Genomic DNA, 19,605 nt, shown 5'->3' with positions numbered 1-19,605 from the left:
AGCAACAGCACCAGCAGTGTCCAAAAAACTTCTGTCGGAGTGCAGTGTCAAGGCCCCGTGCTCAGACAACAAATCAAAGGCCATACTACCCCGCCCCAGCTGTGAACTCCACATCGGACCACTGAGAGCAGACAACTGGACCTCACCTGGCACCATCACCCCAGGCGATCCCAGAACACGTGAGAAGGATCCAACACACAGAGTACTACCGATGGGAACCAGACGCCAACTGGTAACATCACTGCCATTTAACTTTGTTGACAAGCGTTTTTATCATATTCCCACAGAAAAGTATGGACCGCATGACGGCCCATGGGACATTCTTATCCTAAGCGATACCCTCCATGGTCCAGAACAACTCTTTGTATTACCTGAGATACAAACAGTGCACCCTGGACAAGAGATTCTTGTCCAGCTTTGCTGCATGGACACACCTTTCTTTCTCCCACAGGGAACACCGATCGCTCAAGCTTTTTTACTTCCACAGAACCGCCCAGAACAGCTTCCTCTCAATCCTACACCAATGTGGATAGAGATTGTGGGCTCAAACACACCGACCATCGAGTGCAGCTTGTTCTGTAAAGGAGAGAGGGTCTACCGCCCAGAGATGCTGGACACCGGAGCAGATGTGACCATCATCGCCCGCTCTGAGTGGCCAGGGAATTGGGAACTGGAGCCAGTGGCAGGTATGATCTCCGGGATTGGTGGAGTTGCAGTATCCATGAGAAGCAAACGAAATGTTGTCATTGAAGGACCCGAAGGCAAGATAGCCACCACCCGACCATTCGTGGTAAGAGCCCCCATCACCCTATGGGGCAGAGACCTTCTATCCCAGTGGGGTGCCACCCTTACCATTCCCAGCCAGGATTTCTGACTGAGGCCACTGAGAAATGTGTGCTGCCATCTACTCCCCCGCTCACCTGGAAGACTGACAACCCAAAATGGACAAGGCCGTGGCCCCTCAAAAAAGAAAAACTCAGCACACTGGAAGCCCTGGTGGAAGAGCAACTCGCCAAGGGTCATATCACCAAAACCACAAGCCCTTGGAATTCCCCTGTCTTTGTACTGAAAAAGCCCGGCAAGGACAAATGGAGACTACTCCAGGACCTACGAAAGATTAATGAGGTCATTGAAGACATGGGCCCCCTCCAACCCGGCCTGCCATCACCATCAATGCTTCCCCGAGACTGGCTGCTTGCCATCATAGACATTAAAGACTGTTTCTTTAACATCCCACTCCATCCTCAGGACGCACCACGGTTCACCTTCTCCGTCCCCTCTCTTAATGAACAAGCCCCACTCAGAAGATACCATTGGCTCGTCCTCCCACAAGGCATGAAGAACAGCCCGACCATCTGCCAGTGGTACGTCGCCCACATTCTGTCCCCCATCAGGAGTCTGTTCCCAGAAGCAATCATTTACCACTATATGGATGACATACTAATCTGTGCATCAGAAAAAACTTACTTGGACAGAACTCTTAAAAAGACAATTGAAGCCATAGAAGAAGCAAGGTTCGAGATCCATGAGGACAAAGTGCAGCACTCCAGCCCATGGACTTACCTCGGCCTCCAGATCCGTGATAGAACCATCGTACCCCAGCAACTCGCCATCAAAGAGGATCCCAAAACCTTAAGGGACTTACACAGCCTGTGCGGATCCATAAATTGGATACGCCCCCTACTGGGAGTCACAACAGAAGACCTCACTCCCCTCTTCAACCTCCTCCGCGGCAGCGGAGACTTGGACTCTCCATGCGCCCTCACGCCTGAAGCCCGAGATACCATCACCAAAGTCCAGGAAGCCCTGTCTTCACGCCAAGCTCATCGCGTTGAACCCAGCCTGCCTCTCCAGTTTGCAGTTTTGGGTAAGGCTCCCCGTTTACACGGACTGATCTTCCAATGGGACCCTAAACTCAGAGACCCTTTGCTGATACTTGAATGGGTCTTCACAAGCCATCAACCTGCAAAGACATTAACCACCTTCCAAGAAGTAATGGCACATTTAATAAAAAAGGCCAGAACTCGTCTCCGCTCTCTTGCAGGGTGTGAGTTCACATGCATATACTTGCCATTGACCACTGAAGATCTAAAGCAGTTGCTCCAGACCAATGAGAGCCTCCAGTTAGCCCTAGATAGCTACACAGGCCAAATTTCCATTCACATGCCAAAACATAGATTTTCCTACCGTGATGCAGCTTTTAAATTGATTCCAAAATTAATCCAAAGTAAAAAACCTCTCAAAGCTCTGACCATCTTTACCGATGGGTCTGGCTTGTCACATCGGTCTGTCATGACATGGAGGCAACCCAATACCCTGAAATGGGAATCTGATATCTAAATAGTAGAGGGATCTCCACAGATTGCTGAGTTAGCAGCTGTTGTCAGAGCCTTTGAGAAGTTTAAAGATGAACCTTTTAATTTGGTCACAGATTTGGCTTATGTCGCTGGCATAGCTATGAGGGCTGAACATGCTTTTCTAAAGGACGTCTCCAGCCAAAAATCATACCAATTGGTTTCTACATTAATTCATTTAATCTCCCACAGAAAACAGCCTTACTACATTATGCATGTGAGGTCACACACTGACCTCCCTGGTCCCATTGCTGAAGGGAACAGGAGAGCAGATGCACTGGCCATGCCAGCAGAGACTGCAAACGTCCCTGACATCTTTGCCCAGGCGAAGTTGTCACATGCATTTTTTCACCAAAACATTCCTGCCCTCGTCAGAATGTTCAAGCTTTCAAAAGATCAAGCAAGAGCTATCATTGCAACATGCCCGAACTGCCAGAACTACCAAATACCATCTATGGGTACCGGAGTCAACCCCTGTGGTCTGAACAGCTGCCAATTGTGGCAAACTGACGTAACCCACTTCCCATCCTTTGGGAGATCCAAATACGTGCACATGTCAGTTGACACATTTTCTGGGGCAGTGTTTGCATCAGCCCATGCAGGAGAAAATGCCATCCACGTCATCAAGCATTTTCTCCTTGCCTTCACCACCCTGGGAGTCCCTGAAGAAATCAAAACAGATAATGGGCCTGCCTACACCTCTCGTAAATTAAAAGATTTCTTCAACCAATGGGGAATAAAACACAAGACAGGCATACCTAGAAATCCCACAGGACAATCCATCGTAGAAAAGACCCACCAAACCCTCAAAAGAGTCCTCATCCAGCAACGGAGAGAAACGGAAATCTTGTCTCCTGTTGAAAGACTCTGTAAGGCTCTCTATGTCATTAACTTCCTAAATGGTACATCATCAGAGCCTGAACCCCCAGTACTCCGCCACTTCTCAAATTCAACCCAAGCTAAACTCACAGAGAAGCCACCAGTGCTGGTGAAGGACCCAGAATCACACCAGGTCTCTGGGCCTTTCCAATTGATTACCTGGGGGAGAGGCTACACCTGTGTCCAGCTACCATCTGGCCCGAAGTGGTTCCCAGGAAAAAGTATAAAACCATACTTAGGCCCTACGAACACTGCTTCCACAAACACCAAGAACTCTCCTGAGACAAATACAGGACCTCCCCAAAACCAGACCAGCTCTGCATGGAGACGAAAACGTCGCCGGATGCCCACCAACCAGGAAAAAGATGGTCCCACCACACGGCAGCAGACGAAACAGAAAGCTGAACAAGAAGCTACAGCAAAAAGTCAAGCCGTAGGCCAGACACAGCCTGAAAAAACTGATCCTTAGTTTATATGTTATCACCCCTTGCTACCCCAAAATATCCCCTTCCCTCAACCCTTGTCAAACCTCCCTAAACCCCAAAACCTCCCCTCTCACCACAAAGCTAACAAATCTCGCTTATATTCCCTCTCAGAAGCCCCATCCCTGCCCAAAGATGAAGTGTATCTATGTTGATGCTGTCCTCACCGCTGCCTCGATGTTCTTCGCCGTACCACATGCCTTCAGCTGGCTTGTCCCACAGCCTAGCCATAATGTTTGGGTGACCCTAGCAAAGACACTCAATCAAGACAATCTGTGCCTGTCCATGGGCAGCGTAGACAACCCACTCTCTACGTGCCTGGTAGGAATTCCTTCAGTAGCAGATGATTGGCCCATCACTAACTCAGAGCTCCTCCGCACCACAGGTAAGAGGCCTAAGCCGGTAGACACTTGGGATGAGTGGACAAAGATTCTGCCAAATGCTCGAGATGAACCCCAAGAATTAAACCTGCTGGGGTCCTCCAAAGCAACATATTGTGTCAAATTTTATTTTAGACTGCAAAGCCAACACTGGCCAGGGATTGACCAAGCAAAAAACACATAGAGAAAAGACATATCACCATTTAACAAAGCCTATAATAGTCAAGATTGGTGCAATTACACCAGCCACGTACTCTCTGTGTCCACTCTCCACCCAAAAGTGTTACCCCGGGGAGTGTTTCTTGTCTGTGGTGACAGAGTATGGGCCGGGATCCTCTCATGCCTCCAAGGAGGCCCCTGTAGCCTTGGCAAGCTTTCTACTCTCACCCCAAATATTACATTGTTACATAATTGGAGACAAACAGACACATCAACACATCAAAAGAGATCCTTTGCTGAGTTTGACGAAAGTTGTGACAGCCACATTTACAATTGGAATAAGGCAGGACAAGTTGCAGCTTCCGTGTTCACCCCTTGGTTAGCTGCACTCAAGGCCCTTGGGGATATCAATCACCTAGGGTGTTGCCTAAGCAAACAGGCCAATGCGACATCTGCCACCTTGAGCGATCTTTTAAGAGATGAGGAGACTACCAGACACGCAACCCTACAGAACTGAGCAGCAATAGACTACCTACTGCTTGCCCACGGACATGGCTGCCAAGACTTTGAAGGGATGTGCTGCTTCAATCTTTCTTCGCACTCAACATCCATCCAGGGGAACATCCAGAAACTACAAGAACTAGTAAAAGACCTAAAAGTAGATAAGAGCCTAGACTGGGTCAATGACCTTTTTGGACGATGGGGAATAACGGGATGGATTGCATCTTTGATTAAGGGAGCTTTGTGGGTATTCATTGTAATTATTACTGTGTTACTTATGTTCTCTTGCCTCCTACGTTGCTGCAGAAAGGCTGCTGGGAATGCCTTTTTAATAAATACAGAAGGGGGAGTTGTGGGGTATGCCCAGCCCCTGCCCTGGAGGGATCTCTGCTGAGATAAGAGGTTTCGTAATCGCCCAGCAGGACTCCCTGGAAAGGCAACCACTTCTTTGGTCACGGCGAGAAAAGACAGACCCACAATCCTTTAGGAGACACTATGCAGATCCTTTGTGACCCATTGGTCTTTACCCATCCCAGATCCTCTGTAACCCATTGGTCCTTTACCAATCCCCTGTATCCCTATAAAAGCAAGCCCTCTGGCCCCTGTGGCGCAGAGAGGGTTCTCATCCCTGGCTTTCCCCTTCGCCAGAGGGGACCAACAATAAAGCTACCTTCATGCGGAACCAGCCACACGAGCCTTCTCGTCTCTCTCTCTGGTCTGGCTTGGCCTGGAGGCTGCCCTGCAAAGCTGAGCTGGAATCACAAGCTGATAATCACTAAAGAGCTGACAGTCTCTGCAAGGGCCCTCCTGCCAGCAGCTGAGGGAAGACACGGGGCCTCGGGAAGGCGATTCCTTTCAGGACCATCTCCCCAGACTGGTCACCTCTTCCTTGGTCAGAGCTGCTGAACCCCATCACCAGCTGTAATATTCCCCTACGCTGCCAATTAGCTTTTTCCCACTTGTCCAGCCATTCCCACAGAGCATTGGCTACCATCCATGAATCAATGTAGAGGTAGAGCTTTGGCCACTTCTCCCTTTCAGCAATATCCAGGGCTAGTTGAACAGCTTTGAGTTCAGCGAGTTGGCTTGAGCCACCTTCTCCTTCAGTAGCTTCTGCAACTCATCGTGTGGGACTACATACGGCTGCTTTCCACTTTCGTTTCATCCCTACGATGCGACAAGGACTGTCAGTGAAAAGAGCGTAGCGTGTGTCTTCTAATGGCAGTTGGTTGTACGGTGGAGCTTCTTCAGCACGTGTCACTTGTTCTTCTTCATCAGCGAAACCAAAGTTTTCACCTCCAGGCCAGTTTGTGATTGTTTCCAAAATCCCAGGGCGATTCAGTTTTCCGATACAGGCGCGCTGTGTGATGAGAGCAATCCATTTGCTCCATGTGGCATTGGTGGCGTGGTGGGTAGAGGGAACCTCTGCTTTGAACATCCACCTCAGCACCGGTAGTCAGGGTGCCAGGAGGAGTTGTGCCTCAGTGCCAATTACCTCTGAGGCGGCTTGGATTCCTTCATAGGCTGCCAAGATTTCTGTTGCAATTATTAAAGGATCCGGGACATGGATCATTGATAGAATTATGGGATCGATAAAAGAACTATACAAGCAATAGGCCTGGAAGCAAAAGGCCTGTGTGTGAGAAAAAACTCTCCATGAGAAAATTCTTGTGTGAAGAAAACAAGCAGGGCTGGGAACAAGAAGGGAGTTTTGAGAAGGTACAGCTACGTAGATAAGACCGAGAGAGAAGGAGGATAAACTCTGAATTCTTTTAATCATTACATAACTGTAGAAGCTTGCCAATGTAAGTCCAATTATGTAGAAGTAGAAATGTGCTTTGATAAGCTTTAAGCCACTTAAGAGTTAACAAGCTGGTATACTATATAAGTGCCTTTGGATTGCTAATAAACGGAGTTTTGCTCTTATCAACCATATTGGCTGGTCTGCAAGGTTCTCCCCCTGCCGGAGCCGGGCCTCTCGCTTCTTTTTACAATTCCAACAGATTTCCTTCTCTGTTGGGGTGTAGTTGGCTTCAGATCCTCTGTAGCTTCGGCTCCAAAATCCCAGTGGTCGACTTCGAGTCTCACCAGACACCTTCTGCCAAAGGCTCCAGGACAGGCCATGGCTCCCAGCTGCAGAGTAGAGCACATTCTTCACCTCTGGTCCTGTCCTGACTGGGCCAAGGACTACAGCATGAGTGATTTCCTGCTTGATTTGGGCGAAGGCTTGTTGCTGTTCGGGGCCCCAATGGAAATTGTTCTTCTTGCGGGTAACCAGGTAAAGAGGACTCACAATCTGGCTGTACTCAGGAATAGGCATCCTCCAAAAGCCTATAGCACCTAGGAAAGCTTGTGTTTCCTTCTTGTTGGTTTGTGGAGACATTGCTGTGATCTTATTGATGACCTCAGTGGGAATCTGATGCCGTCCATCTTGCCATTTCACTCCCAGGAACTGGATCTCTTGAGCAGGTCCCTTGACTTCGCTCTTCTTGATGGCAAAACCAGCTTCCAGGAGAATCCGGATAATTTTCTCTCCTTTCTCAAACACTTCTGTTGCAGTGTTCCCCCACACAATGATGTCATCAATGTACTGCAAATGTTCTGGAGCCTCACCCTTTTCTAGTGCAGTCTGGATCAGTCCATGACAGATGGTGGGACTGTGCTTCCACCCCTGGGGCAGTCGGTTCCAGGTGTACTGCACGCCCCTCCAGGTGAAAGCAAACTGAGGCCTGCACTCTGCTGCCAGAGGAATGGAGAAGAATGCATTGGCAATGTCAATAGTGGCGTACCACTTCGCTGCTTTGGACTCCAGCTCATACTGGAGCTCCAACATGTCTGGCACAGCAGCGCTCAATGGTGGAGTCACTTCATTCAAGGCACGATAGTCCACAGTCAATCTCCATTCTCCTTCAGACTTGCGCACAGGCCAGATGGGACTATTGAAGGGTGAGTGGGTTTTGCTGACCACCCCTTGGCTCTCTAGCTCACAGATCTTGTGGATGGGAATCACAGCATCTCGAGTTGTCCGGTACTGTCGGCAATGCACTGTGATGGGTTCTCTGATAGCCCAGGCAAAGTGTTCAATTGCTTAATGCCCTCTGTCTCCACAGGAGCCATTCCAAAAGCCCACTTGAGTCCCTTTGTGTCTCTAAAACACCCGTTCCGGAGGAAGTCTATGCCCAAAATGCACAGGGCCTCTGGGCCAGTCACAATGAGATGTTTCTTCTACTCAGTTCCAGTCAGGCTCACCTCAGCTTCCACCAAGGTCAAATTTTGTGATCCACCTGTTACACTAGAAATAGATTCTATCCCACATGCTGCGATGGGATTATTGCACACTGCGCACCAGTGTCAACTAAAGCATCATATTTTTGTGGTTCTGATGTACCAGGCCAACAAATCCACACAGTCCAAAAAACACGGTTTTCCCTGACCTCTACCTGGCTAGAGGCAGGGCCCCTCTATGCCTGGTTATCTTTCTTTCCCTGGGCCTGCATCTTAGAGGTTTCTTCATGGGAATCAGACATGCCATCGTCTTTTCCATCATTTCCAGCAGTTTGGCTACAGGCAACTGGAGCTACTTCCTTTTTGGTAGAACTTCCTTTCGGAAACTTGCGTTCTTTCAATTCACGCACTTGTGCTGCCAGAGCAAAGGTGGGTTGTCCATCCCACCTCTTCACGTCTTCCTCACTGTCACACAGGAATTTCCACAGCTCACTTTGTGGGATGTTCCTTCTCTCTGGGGAATGTCCGCTTTTGGTATCAGAATCTCCAATCTGTACTGTTGAGATTTGGAGAAGGCACTCTTTAATCTCCTGGAGACTCTTCTCCATCTTATCTTCCATTTTCTGCACACGTGTTTCCACAGCTGTGATTCTTGCATGTGTTGGGCCATGCACAGAGTCTGCATACACTCGGAGCTTCACTGCCATATCGTGCACGGTCTCATTCGCACCGTAGTCTGGTTTCATTATTGCTAAAGCAGAAGCATATTCTTGTGGTCCAAGTCGTATGAGTTTTCGCCACATATATGGAATAACTCTGGCCTGGTCTGGACACCTCAATCCTGGGTCATTTGTGAAGACAACCTCTACCACCCCTAGTTCTCTCAGGCGTTGGATCCCTTGTTCTATGGTCTTCCACGGGGTTTGCTGCATGTAGAGATCATCTCCACACATATATCTTTCACCCACGCCTGTCAAGACCCGTCTCCAGACACGCAGAGTCAGCCCCCCTTATCATCACTTGGTCGATCACTGGATCACATGACAGGGATCCCAAATGCCTCGCTTCAGCACCGTCCAGCATCACATCATCACCTGCAGCATCCCAAATATGGACCATCCAACTTATTATGGATTCATCAGACCGTCGGGTGTAATCCTTTCTTAGGCTGTGAAGGTCCTTTATGGACATGGACTCAGTAATGGTTTCTGTGCCTGAGTCAGTTGGTGGTTTTGAGGTTCCTTCCCCTGCATCCTTTGAGGTTCCTTCCCCTGCATTATCCTCATCTTTCACTGGGTGATCAGTTTTGGTTGTGTGTTTTTTCCTCGTGACAGGAGCCACTATCAGTGGCTTAGACTCTCCATCTGGTTTGGGCTTGCTGTCTGGTTTGGCTGCAGTCTGAGTGACTGCAGGGGTGTCTGCAGGCTTTGCTGATTTATATTCCTGCCCCTCTACCATTACCTGCTGCAGTGTGCGACAGGCATATGCCAAAGCCCAACATATTGCAAGGAGCTTGTTCTCATTGGAATTGTCATTGTATTTCTCTTTCAGATATTTTGCCATCTCAGCTGGTTTCTGAACTTGTTCAGGGGGAAAATTGCAAACCATTGGGTCAGAGAATTTCTTTAGGGTTTGGCCTATATCCTCCCATTCCCCACACCACTCAGGATGTTCCACCTCTGGGTCAGGTGTCTCGGCAGTTGCCCGGGAAATCTGAGCTCTCATTCTAGACAAGCTGCGAACCACATAGAGGAAGCTTACGAGATAAAATACCAGGAAGGTGGTCTCTTTAACATCCAGGGGAAACTGAACACTCTCAAAAGATAACCTATCAAATTTAAAGGGAAGGGAAACCCTGTCTCCTCCTCCTCTAACAATCTGGGTGCAATAAATTCCCAAAACAGGCTACCGAAGCTAGGACTGGGGTTAGGACGGAGAAACCACATACCATACACACCTCGAACAGCTGCCTGTACCTCCGTCAACTTCTTATAAATCATTATCACCGAGCACAGCAAGATAGAAATCCTGATTTGTCTCCCTTCTCTGTAAAATTTACATATCAGGGACAAGATTGAAGCAAGTTGTGGATAGGCAAACAACCCTAGGGACCAAAAAAGCACTAGTACCTCAATGAAGCCTAAGGACCAGAAAGACATGAGTACATCGAGCCAGAGAGACATTATGAACTCAACCAGCATGGTGACTACTTTACCCCAACACAGAATAAGTAAATTCAAAACAAAATGTAATTACTACAGGTTTTTTCACTTTCCTTCGAGCCATGCAGTCGGGTGCCACTAAATTTGTTCCGGTTTGGCCAAATTTAGAAATATATCCTCTGAGGGAAGGCACAACCACCCCTCCCCCACCAGGTTCGGGAAAAAAAAAAAATTTCCTCGAAGGAAAGTGAAGGAGATAAAACTATTTATTTAACAAACACATGGGAAAAGGAAAATAATGCTAAATAATAAAATCTCTCGCTGTGGAGAAAAACCTGGGAAAGTGTTAGAGTCCTCCCTTTGGTTGCCTCAGAGCTGGGGCTTGGCCCACGGCCAGGCCCTCTGCGCTCAGTGGAAAGTCCTCCCGATGAGTTCTGATATTGAAGCAGTCCAGTGGAAAAGGGAGAAAATCCGAAATTCCAGGGAAGGAAAAAAAAAATTCAACTCTCAGTCTCTCTCTGGAGAAAAAGAAGCTGAACCACTGGCCAAAATCTGACTCTGAAAAAAACCCAGTAAGCTGGGTGCCTCCTCCCTCCCCCGCCGCAGCTGGAAAAAAAAACCTATCTCTGTGTGACCTTGAACAAGCTGCAAACTGCTTTGAAAAAGTTTTGCTCGGTTTTTTCCTTCCCCCTCTCAGGCTCAGTTTAGAGGCACAGAAAGGCACAGAAATTAATTTCTGGGCATAGGCAGCGATATGGGATACACATCATAAGGTCACCCCAAGACACTGCCTTAAGGACATCAGAAGGAACTAATTGGATGGAAGGAGAAGCAGGGATCAGGTTAGCTCAATGTCAAGGCTGCTGACATGTGGACTACTTTGTCCCCTAAGGTATCTGTATGATGTGGGACAGCAGTGAAGGAGGTGTGAGAGCAGCTGCAAAGGGAGATGTATGCCCCAGCGAATGTTTCTTCACTAGTCCAATGCTTTCCAGTTCTCGGGAAGGTTTCTGTTCTTGACAGGCAAGGATAAGTCTCTGGTTTTCCATCCCACTACCTGTGACCTTACTGATATCTGACTCTGAGATTATCTCATTTGGTTAGAGAGCATGGTGCTAATAACACTTAACACCAAGGTTGTGGGTTCAATCCCTGTATGGGCCATTTACATAAGAGTTGGAGTCAGTGATCATTTTGGGTCCCTTCCAACTCAGAATAATCTGTCAATCTGTGAATCTCTGCTGCAGCTTTTGGGTTAATGCTCTGCTATCCTGTCTTTCAGAAAGTGTCATTCCCAGCTTCTGTAAGCTGATGTAGAAGGAACTGAGCTCCTAAACTACCCTCCCTTTTACAACTAGAACAGCTGGGCTGCAAGCAACAGGGAATTGTCAGATAGATTACTTTTATTTTCTCCCCCAACTGTCCCATCCCGAGTCTTGAATTGCCTAGTGGGGGAGAAAACTCCTCAATCTGTCCACAACCCCCCAGGTGGGTAATAATAGATGCTTCATATAGAAAAATTCAATTAGACTTGACAAGAGATGTACGATAGTACTTCCTTGCCAGGACCCCATATTGCTCGGTTCTGTTCCTCTGCAGGAGACTTGCTGTAGAAGTTAATACGAAAAAAAACCAACCAACCAACAACCCAACAAACCACAACACCGACCCCCCCCAAAACAAAACCAAAACCAAACCCCTTCCCCAATCCCCCCCGCCCCCAAAACAAAAACAAAACCCCAAGGGAAAAGAAAAAAACCCAAAAAACAAACCCCTTTTAACTATAATGGCATTTATATCCAGGATGAACTGTGGTGGGCTTTGCAGGAAAGGAAATTACAGTGGTATCTTGTACAACTGCAGACACCAAGTCCAATCAGCTACCCAGGACATCAGGTCCCAGCTGGTAAGAACAGGACAGGGCTGTTGTGCTGTACTAGGGCTTCTCTTGGTGCCTCTGAGTAGTATTAAAGCAGCCGGGGTAAGAGGTGTTCATGTAGTGTCTTGGCAAAGAGTGAAAGGTTCCTGTCTTAAACTCTCTAGTCCCATCACCCACCTGTTCCATTCCATTGTGGGTGTTAGGAAAACACTTCTGTGTTCGGTGTAGTTCAGCACTGCTGGGGTGCCTTGTGGGCATGATGTGCAAAGGAACACGAGCCCTTTCTGCAGCACTTGTTGCCACGTTTGAGACTGGGAGGGGACCCTTTTACGTGGTTTTGGCTTTTTGGTGTTTTTTTTTCTCCAGCATTAATGTTTCAGCAACACTCAGTCTTTGTGTTTTAATGCTCAGATCTCTAAATACTCTGAGTCTGGGGGATGAAAATATCTGATATAAATTACTTGGGCAGACCTCTTTCTGTCTGTACAGCACATGTCTGCATTGGTCACCCATGTTCCCAGAAGCTACTGTGTAGTGTCACACAGCTGCTTGCTGGTGTTGGCAGAGCAGAAAGCAGAAGGAAGTTGCATTGAAGTGGTCGGCGACAGACCCCTATAGCAGCTGGGCCTGCAGCAGCATCTAAGGCCTTTTGCCACAGTTACACTTAGTTTCTGTAATCCTGTGAAATTGCATCATCTCAATTTCCATGAAGTCTGTAAGGTGTGAGAAGACACTGCCCTCCTGCACTCTGTCTCTGATGGGTGAATTGCATTGCCTTGGAATTGGGTGTATGTGTATGGTGCAGTGTGTTCAGACTTATGATGTTTGATCAAAATTCAAAAGACATTTGGAACAAAATATTTATAATGAGAGCAAGACTTCCTCCCCCCCCCCCCCCCATGTACCCAGATACTCACTTGCTTTGGGAGTCTAGTACTGACATGGTTGAATGCAAGGAGTAATTGCTTCTGAGGTCAGCAGTGGCTTTTGTGAGCAGCTCTGTGAAGTAGAGGTGGCTATTCTCTGCAGTGAGGCTGCAGGCACTGAGTGTCTTGGAAAACACCTCTCAGAGGGGAGTGGGAAGGTCAGAACAAGCTTTGCAGGATGCCCCTGACAGTCAATGTGAAAATGGGGTGTACTGGCATAAAGAGGGGGAGTGCAGGGAGAAAAGGCCTCAGGCAGCTGCTTTCATTGTAACAGAGCTGCTGGGGAGGCTGTCTGCGTTTAATGCTTCAGCCTAGATAAAGTGGGGACCATGATCCTACCCTGTATGTACAAGGGCCACAATATCTGAAGGCTTAATCCTGGAGTTTGTCCTGACTGTAAGATGGTGACTTAGGAAAAGCTCAGTTTAACAATTGCATTGAGATGTGAAATATTGATCCCCTCACTATACTGATTCCTTAGGGACAGACAAAGGGATTGTTTCTTCTGTGGGGCAGAGAACTAGCAGTGAGCTAAATATTAACTAACAGCTGCATTAAAGACTAAGGGTGGGTAAATCAGCACTGCATGACAGTGTGTGCAGGGGTAAGGGAGGGGAAACAATTAAATTCTGAACCGATTCTGTTGCCTCCTGGGTCAGAACTAAGGTTGAGCTCACAGTAGAGCCCAAATGACCTGGGCAGCAGGGCTGGACTCTGTAGACTTCATGTACTTCTCTGTGCCTTGAATGAATTCCCACTATGTTTGAAGTGCACTTCTGCTTGCTGTCACTGCAGACCCATTGCACATTAAGTGCTGCCCGTGGGGCCAGGGTGCTGGGGAACAGAGCATATATCTCTTTCAGGGACACCCATGGTAGTATACAAGGTACAGTGACTCCTGCTTTTGGACCAGACTGGCTGACATACTCTGCATAATCAGAAGAGGATGCTTGAGCACAGGGGATGAATACCCAGTATACAAGAGGAAATCCACACAGAACTGTGTCACTTTATTATATTTGCGTGGACTCTGGCATAGCTGTGGTTTGGGAGTCCCATGTGCCCATGGCACCCAGGTGCAGCTGTGCAGGAAGCCTGAAGAAGTAGCCTGCACAGTGCCCAGGTGGGAAGCTCTTTCCTTTAGCTGCAGGCAGTAGCAGTCACTGCACATGTAAGGGGGCACTTTAATTGGGCAGCCCAGGGAGGGAAGACAGACAGATGGACACAAAAATATAAGTACCTTCTGTAGGCAACACCAGCTCTGCTGGGGGATGCTCTTCTGAGTGGAATAACTGGCAGGGACAGTCTTAGTTCAGGGAAGCTTAGGGTTTGTTCAGGATGAGGCTCACAGCCCTGAGTGATATCAAGAAGCAAGAGTGGGAGAGTGAAGTGCTGTCTTGTCAGCAAGCATGTGGCAGAGACAGACCTGTACTTCTTGCAGACACTTGTCAGTAGAGATGGAGTGACGCCAACAGCTTTCTGTGTCCTGCTAGCAGAGTCACACTGGATGACCAGGATGCTTGGTACATGAAGCATGCAGAGGCCAGGAAGGGGTAAATGAGTTTGTTTTCATTTGTTCCTGGACCCTATCCCCAACTTTTTCTAACCCATTTCCCTAAGTTGTTGTCATCTCTTTCTCTCCCCCAGCAATTACTCTCAGATGCCATCTATCTGAGGGAGCCAAATGAAGCCCCAGAGTTGGACACCAGACAGGTTTCTGTTCCAGTCACTTCCCTTGATAAATGGGTGCTGGAAATGGTGTAAAAGGATCCAATTGCTCTTGCTTTGCATCATCACTAAAAATTAAACTAATAGCACTTGACAGCCAAGCTAGAGCCCCTCTGTGGTAAACAATGCTACCTGTTTATAAATGGGAGAAGCCAAGGTTCTCACTGCAGTTCATGGGAACAGTTGGGGACAGGGCTCTGGGTTTCCCTGCTATGTTTTGAGACACAGGTTTTCTTTATTCTTTTCTTCCCACTCTTTCAACTTCCAGAAAATAAAGTACCCCTTAAAGTTAAGGAGTGCCCAAGTCTGGGAAGCAGGCAGAAGAGATACCTGATTCAGGCTGGGTGCTAGGGATTAGAGGCTTAAGAGAGGAGGTCTGCAGGATTTTTAGGTGATCTCCTGTCTGATGGAGAATATCAGTGCAAGTGGTGAGGCTGAGTCTTGTGGTGCATTCACAAATTCATTCACATTCTTTGCATAGTTCTCTTGAGGAAGGATGGGTGGTAGCTCCTGGCATCTTGCATGCATGTTCCTATACAGAAAGGCCATATGCTCTACCAGCCAGAAGCAGCACCATGCAGAAACCATCCAAAGGCCATGGGATGCCCTGAGGGAAGTCAGCTCCAGCATGCAGATCCTGGTTCAGCATAGCTATGGCTCCACTGTCACACTGCTGTTGGTGACACGGACACCATACCATCCCTTCCAGAAGAGCGTGTCCTGGCCACCATGTTCAAAGTGGACAAAACGGACCCCAGGCCCGTAGTTGGAAAAGGTGTGGGAGATCTTTGGGACAAGAGACAAAATAGCTGTTAGTAAGTGTCAAACCACCACAAACCTACCGTTGTTCAGTGCACAGAGCCTTCAGCCCCACTGGCCACAGTCAGACCTACCAGGCTGGGTAACAGTGGGGACATTTACAGTGGGAGAAGCTTTGAACCCATTGTTCCGAGGCCACTTAATCACTCCCAGTTGGACATCTCCTTCACCTTACGGCTGCTAGTGGTGACTCAGCAAGTTTCCTGTAAGGCAGCCTCCCTTTTTCCTTGTTCTGTCATAGGGCCATGGCTCCAGAGAACACATGACAGAGCCTTCTCCTTCCCTTGGAGAATTCTGCTTAAAAATATTCCTGACTCATGTGGGTTGGGTGTCACCTGCTGAGCCCATAGCTGTAACTCACCTCAGTCCAATTGGCATCACTGTCCTGTGGGATGGTGACAGTCTCACTTTTGTACTCAGCCAGCACATCCTCATTCTCAGAGAGCAGCTTCACGCACAGCTCATAGAGGCAGCCAGCATCACTGCGTCCTGCATACCTACAAGGAGATCCAAGCTGTTGGCATTACCCGTAAGAACTCTGCAAAGGCTCTACTCTCATCAAGTTACTGGGGCCTTGGTTTGAGATGGAAATCTGCAATAGTTCTTAGCTCAGCCCACCGCCTCCCCTCATTCACCACAGGAACTTGGGCTTTGGAGTTCATGTGCTCCAACAGTTTAAAGCTTGTGGGAGCTGCCTGTGAGCCCTGTCTCACATCCAGAATCCTGGCAGCTGAGATTTTAAGGCCCAGTATATATGAGATATATGCTCTCCCTGCTCTTCCTTATCTTTCTTAACCCTCTCCCTGTCCTCGGAGCCTTCCTTAATACTTACCAGTCTCTTACCATGATTTTAGGCTGGGTTGTATCCATCAGCTCTTCCCAGTAGCCCTCAGCCTTAAGGTCAATGACTTGAGCCTTTCGACACCATCTGAAACACAAGACGTTAATTGGTATCACAGTCTCTCCTGGGACTGGGGGAACCAAAAATTCCCCCTTTCCTGAATAAGAGAAGAAAAGCAGCCTTACTCATAAGATGTAACAAAGTATTTATGGACTTCTTCACTAGGAAATTCTTTGCCAAAGTCCCCTGGGAGCTCTTCAATTTTCCAGCCATCACCTCCATTCTCTACCTCTCCCCAGTGCTCCAAGTCTTCTACAAATGGCAGAAAAGAGACTTGTGTAAGTCCTGTGAGTGTGGGGAACCTGACCATCTTCCCCCGGAACCTTCCTCTGGCTTGTGAGAGTTTTATATTAGACATCACTGATTTTATATGTGGACTATGGATATGTTTGTTAAGTAAAGGTCAGGCAAAAACCTTTAGTCTGACTGAGTCTAACCACACCAAACTTTAACACTCTACAGCAAAACTGCTGTGTAGGTGTGGGTTTAAGAAACTGCTCCAGGGAAAGAACTTAGGTATTCCGAATAGTGTGTCCGCATTTTCCGTGTCACAGCACCAAAGGACCCTGGGGGGAGATGCTGATTGCTTTATTTCTAAGTTTTCTAAATCACTAAGTGGTATTTTTTGAAGCAGCAAGACCTTAAACATTGGGCTTTTTGAGAGGGAAACCTGGATGTTGGAAAAGCTTGCAGAAGCTCATCTGTAAACAAAATGGGGAAGCTGTGTTGATACTGCTTTGGTCTATATGTGTGAAATTGTTGCTGCTTGGGTTGTGAGGCTTGGTTAATGCTGCTTATTACTAAGCAGCTTATAGTTCTGGCAAGTGAAGTTAATAGATTCAGAATAATGGCACATGGGGTGTGTGCCCAGCCTCTAATACGGGCTGTGGTGAGGAGGGCAAAAACATGATTGGCCTGAGCTGCTCCACAGAAAGAAGCCTGAAGGGCCTGGTGAGCTGAGGGCAGGCTGGCCCCTGGGAAGGGAAAGGCTTCATCTCTCCTGTCATGGCTTGGCAAGAAGCAATGCAGAAACAAACGCCATGGGACATTACTGTGTTGGATGGTTTCTGCAAAGGACATCTTTGTATCTCAAACATGATTTAGATCCCTGCAGAGGTTATATAAAGTTAATGTCATGTAAAGCCCTTTGCAAAGGCTGATAATCAAAGGCCTTTGTGCCCATTAAATGATTTGGCTGCATGGATTGAGTGACTTGACTCTTGGGCAAGGAGAAAATTCTGCAACCTGACAGCAACTAAGATCTATTTTCAAAGACTATAGATACGCAATTCTCAGTGACTGGACATCTCTCTGACACCTTGACGCTTCTTGTGGTATCTCTCACCTTCACCACATGGGTTCTTGATGAGATTCTTCCTTTTCTTACTCAGGAAATAGAAGTTTTGCCAGTTCTCTGTATCTGACTCTGCTCTGGTGAGGCCTTCCTCCTGACACTTCAGGATCCAAAGTGCAGCTCCATCAACCAGGTTCTTCCACTGGCAGCAGACGAGGCGGCACACCAGCACCAGATCCACCGCAGGTATGGAAGCCAGGATTCGGATCAGGACTCCTTCAGGGAGGGACTCCATTCCTGAGGCAGGCTGGGTGGAGCTGTCTGAGAGAGAGGGTGGAAAAGAGTGTTGAGGGCTTCCCACCCTCAGCAATGTCAGATACCGATGCAGTAGAAAAAATGGGGAAATAAGTACATTATCTGAAGGCATGATTTTGCTTCCTAGCCTCAAGGTCTCCTGTTCCTTATTAAGTTAATATCATGAAGTAGATTAATATCTTTATATTCTAAGTAAAAGCCCTGAATTAAATCTGCCCACAAAATGTATGTATTTGACAACTGCAATTGTGGGCAGTTTGTTCATTTTCCAGGCTGAAATCATTCCTTCCAGAATCTCTGCTGCTGCAAAAATCAGCTTCTTAGTAATGATTTCCTCTGCAGAGGGAGGCACATGGGTGCTTGTTCTGCCTTTAAGAACATCCCTGATAACAAATACTGCAAAGCAGTACTCAAATATCAGCATTAAGCATCTCGCCAGCCACCTTTGCTGTGGTTCATTCTATGTCTGACAGGCTTTCCCTCAGAGGGCTGGCACTTAATCTCCTTAGTCAGGTGCCTGTATAAAATAAAGGTCTGAGCATAACTGAAAATAACTCAGCTGATATTCTCCAATATTCTATTTTCTATGGCCTTGTAACTGGAGGAATTAAATCAGAAGTGTTTACTCTAACTTCATGTGCTAATTCTGGACTCCAAACAGCTCTCTGCTGCCCTGAGTTGCAGGTCCAGGTGCTGCAGGACTATGGAAAGGTGAATGTGCAGGTTCATAGCCCATGTCATCAGTGAGTGATGCACTGTGACACTGCTTTTATGTCAGCTGAGTCCCAGTGCTGGGAAGCTGCTAAGATTGCAGCAAACTGCATGGATACAGCCAAACTCCTCAGGAATGACTCATTAAGCCTGGAAGAGTACTAAGAATAGAGGTGAAATACCCTGGCATGCAACTTAACGAAATATAGCAGTGCCAAACCTGGCAAGGCAGGGAAGAACAGGGAATCACTGCTGTAACAGCATCCTAAATCTAGACGTTCAGATACAGAGCATCATGCGTCCTCTATCTGCACTGCACCCAGCAGGGGCACTGTCATTTAAAATGCCCTGGCTTTTATGGAGACAGCATTAGTGATTTCCCATTCTCCCCACACTTCCAACCCTCAACCACAGTCTCGAAGGCTAAAATGTAATTTTTAAAAAGTAGACAAGAGTAGGGATCATGCTGGTTTCATCTCGTACAGGAATTTCAGAAGTCTCTCCTGCTCCCTGCCTGCTGATGGAGCACTGTTAGCCAAGCTGCCTCACGCACTCGAGAGAGGGGTGGAAGTACCTTTCCTTTCCCACCCCGGTTAAGCATCCAAGCTGTGAACGGCTTTGCATCACGGACGTGCTCCCGGGCAGCGCCCACCCCTTGCCGTGCTCAGAGCATAGGCGTGTCCCTCCTCTCTCCCCGGAGCTGCCCAGGAGACACCCCGGAAAAGCCGCAGGGGCTCGGGGGAAGGCACCGAGCGCTCTTACCTAGGCCACTGCTGAGCGGGCGGGCTGAGGCCGAGCCGATCTGCCCTGCTCAAGGTCCGTGTGTCTGGGGAGGGCGGGCCGGGCTCTGATGATAAAGGACCGCAGCCCCGCCCTCGCCCCGCCCCGCG

At 48.0% G+C, this 19,605-nt stretch overlaps 1 protein-coding gene across 4 annotated transcripts in view; it reads right to left on the bottom strand.

Moving 5' to 3' along the window:
* The window catches only part of FBXO2 (F-box protein 2), a 46,336-nt gene extending 26,734 nt beyond the window's left edge, over positions 1-19,602 (bottom strand). Inside the window, exons 1-6 of one of the 4 annotated variants that reach the window (XM_048326152.1) lie at positions 19,478-19,600; positions 17,741-18,010; positions 16,521-16,647; positions 16,327-16,422; positions 15,856-15,991; positions 13,937-15,207 (exon numbers count right to left, since the gene is read on the bottom strand). In XM_048326152.1, coding sequence (XP_048182109.1) covers positions 15,136-15,207; positions 15,856-15,991; positions 16,327-16,422; positions 16,521-16,647; positions 17,741-17,984 — 675 coding nt within the window. In that variant the 5' untranslated portion in view covers positions 17,985-18,010; positions 19,478-19,600 and the 3' untranslated portion in view covers positions 13,937-15,135. Of the gene's footprint in view, positions 1-13,936; positions 15,462-15,855; positions 15,992-16,326; positions 16,423-16,520; positions 16,648-17,740; positions 18,011-19,477 lie in introns of those variants that run through there. The other 3 variants (XM_048326149.1, XM_048326150.1, XM_048326151.1) reach the window with 3 other exon arrangements.
* Between the last annotated feature and the right edge of the window lie 3 nt (positions 19,603-19,605).

Source organism: Corvus hawaiiensis, chromosome 22, assembly GCF_020740725.1.
Source record: "Corvus hawaiiensis isolate bCorHaw1 chromosome 22, bCorHaw1.pri.cur, whole genome shotgun sequence".
Taxonomy (NCBI): Eukaryota; Metazoa; Chordata; class Aves; order Passeriformes; family Corvidae; genus Corvus; species Corvus hawaiiensis.
The sequence above is the reverse complement of the archived record's forward strand: the minus strand, read 5'-3'. Positions and strand labels throughout refer to the sequence as shown.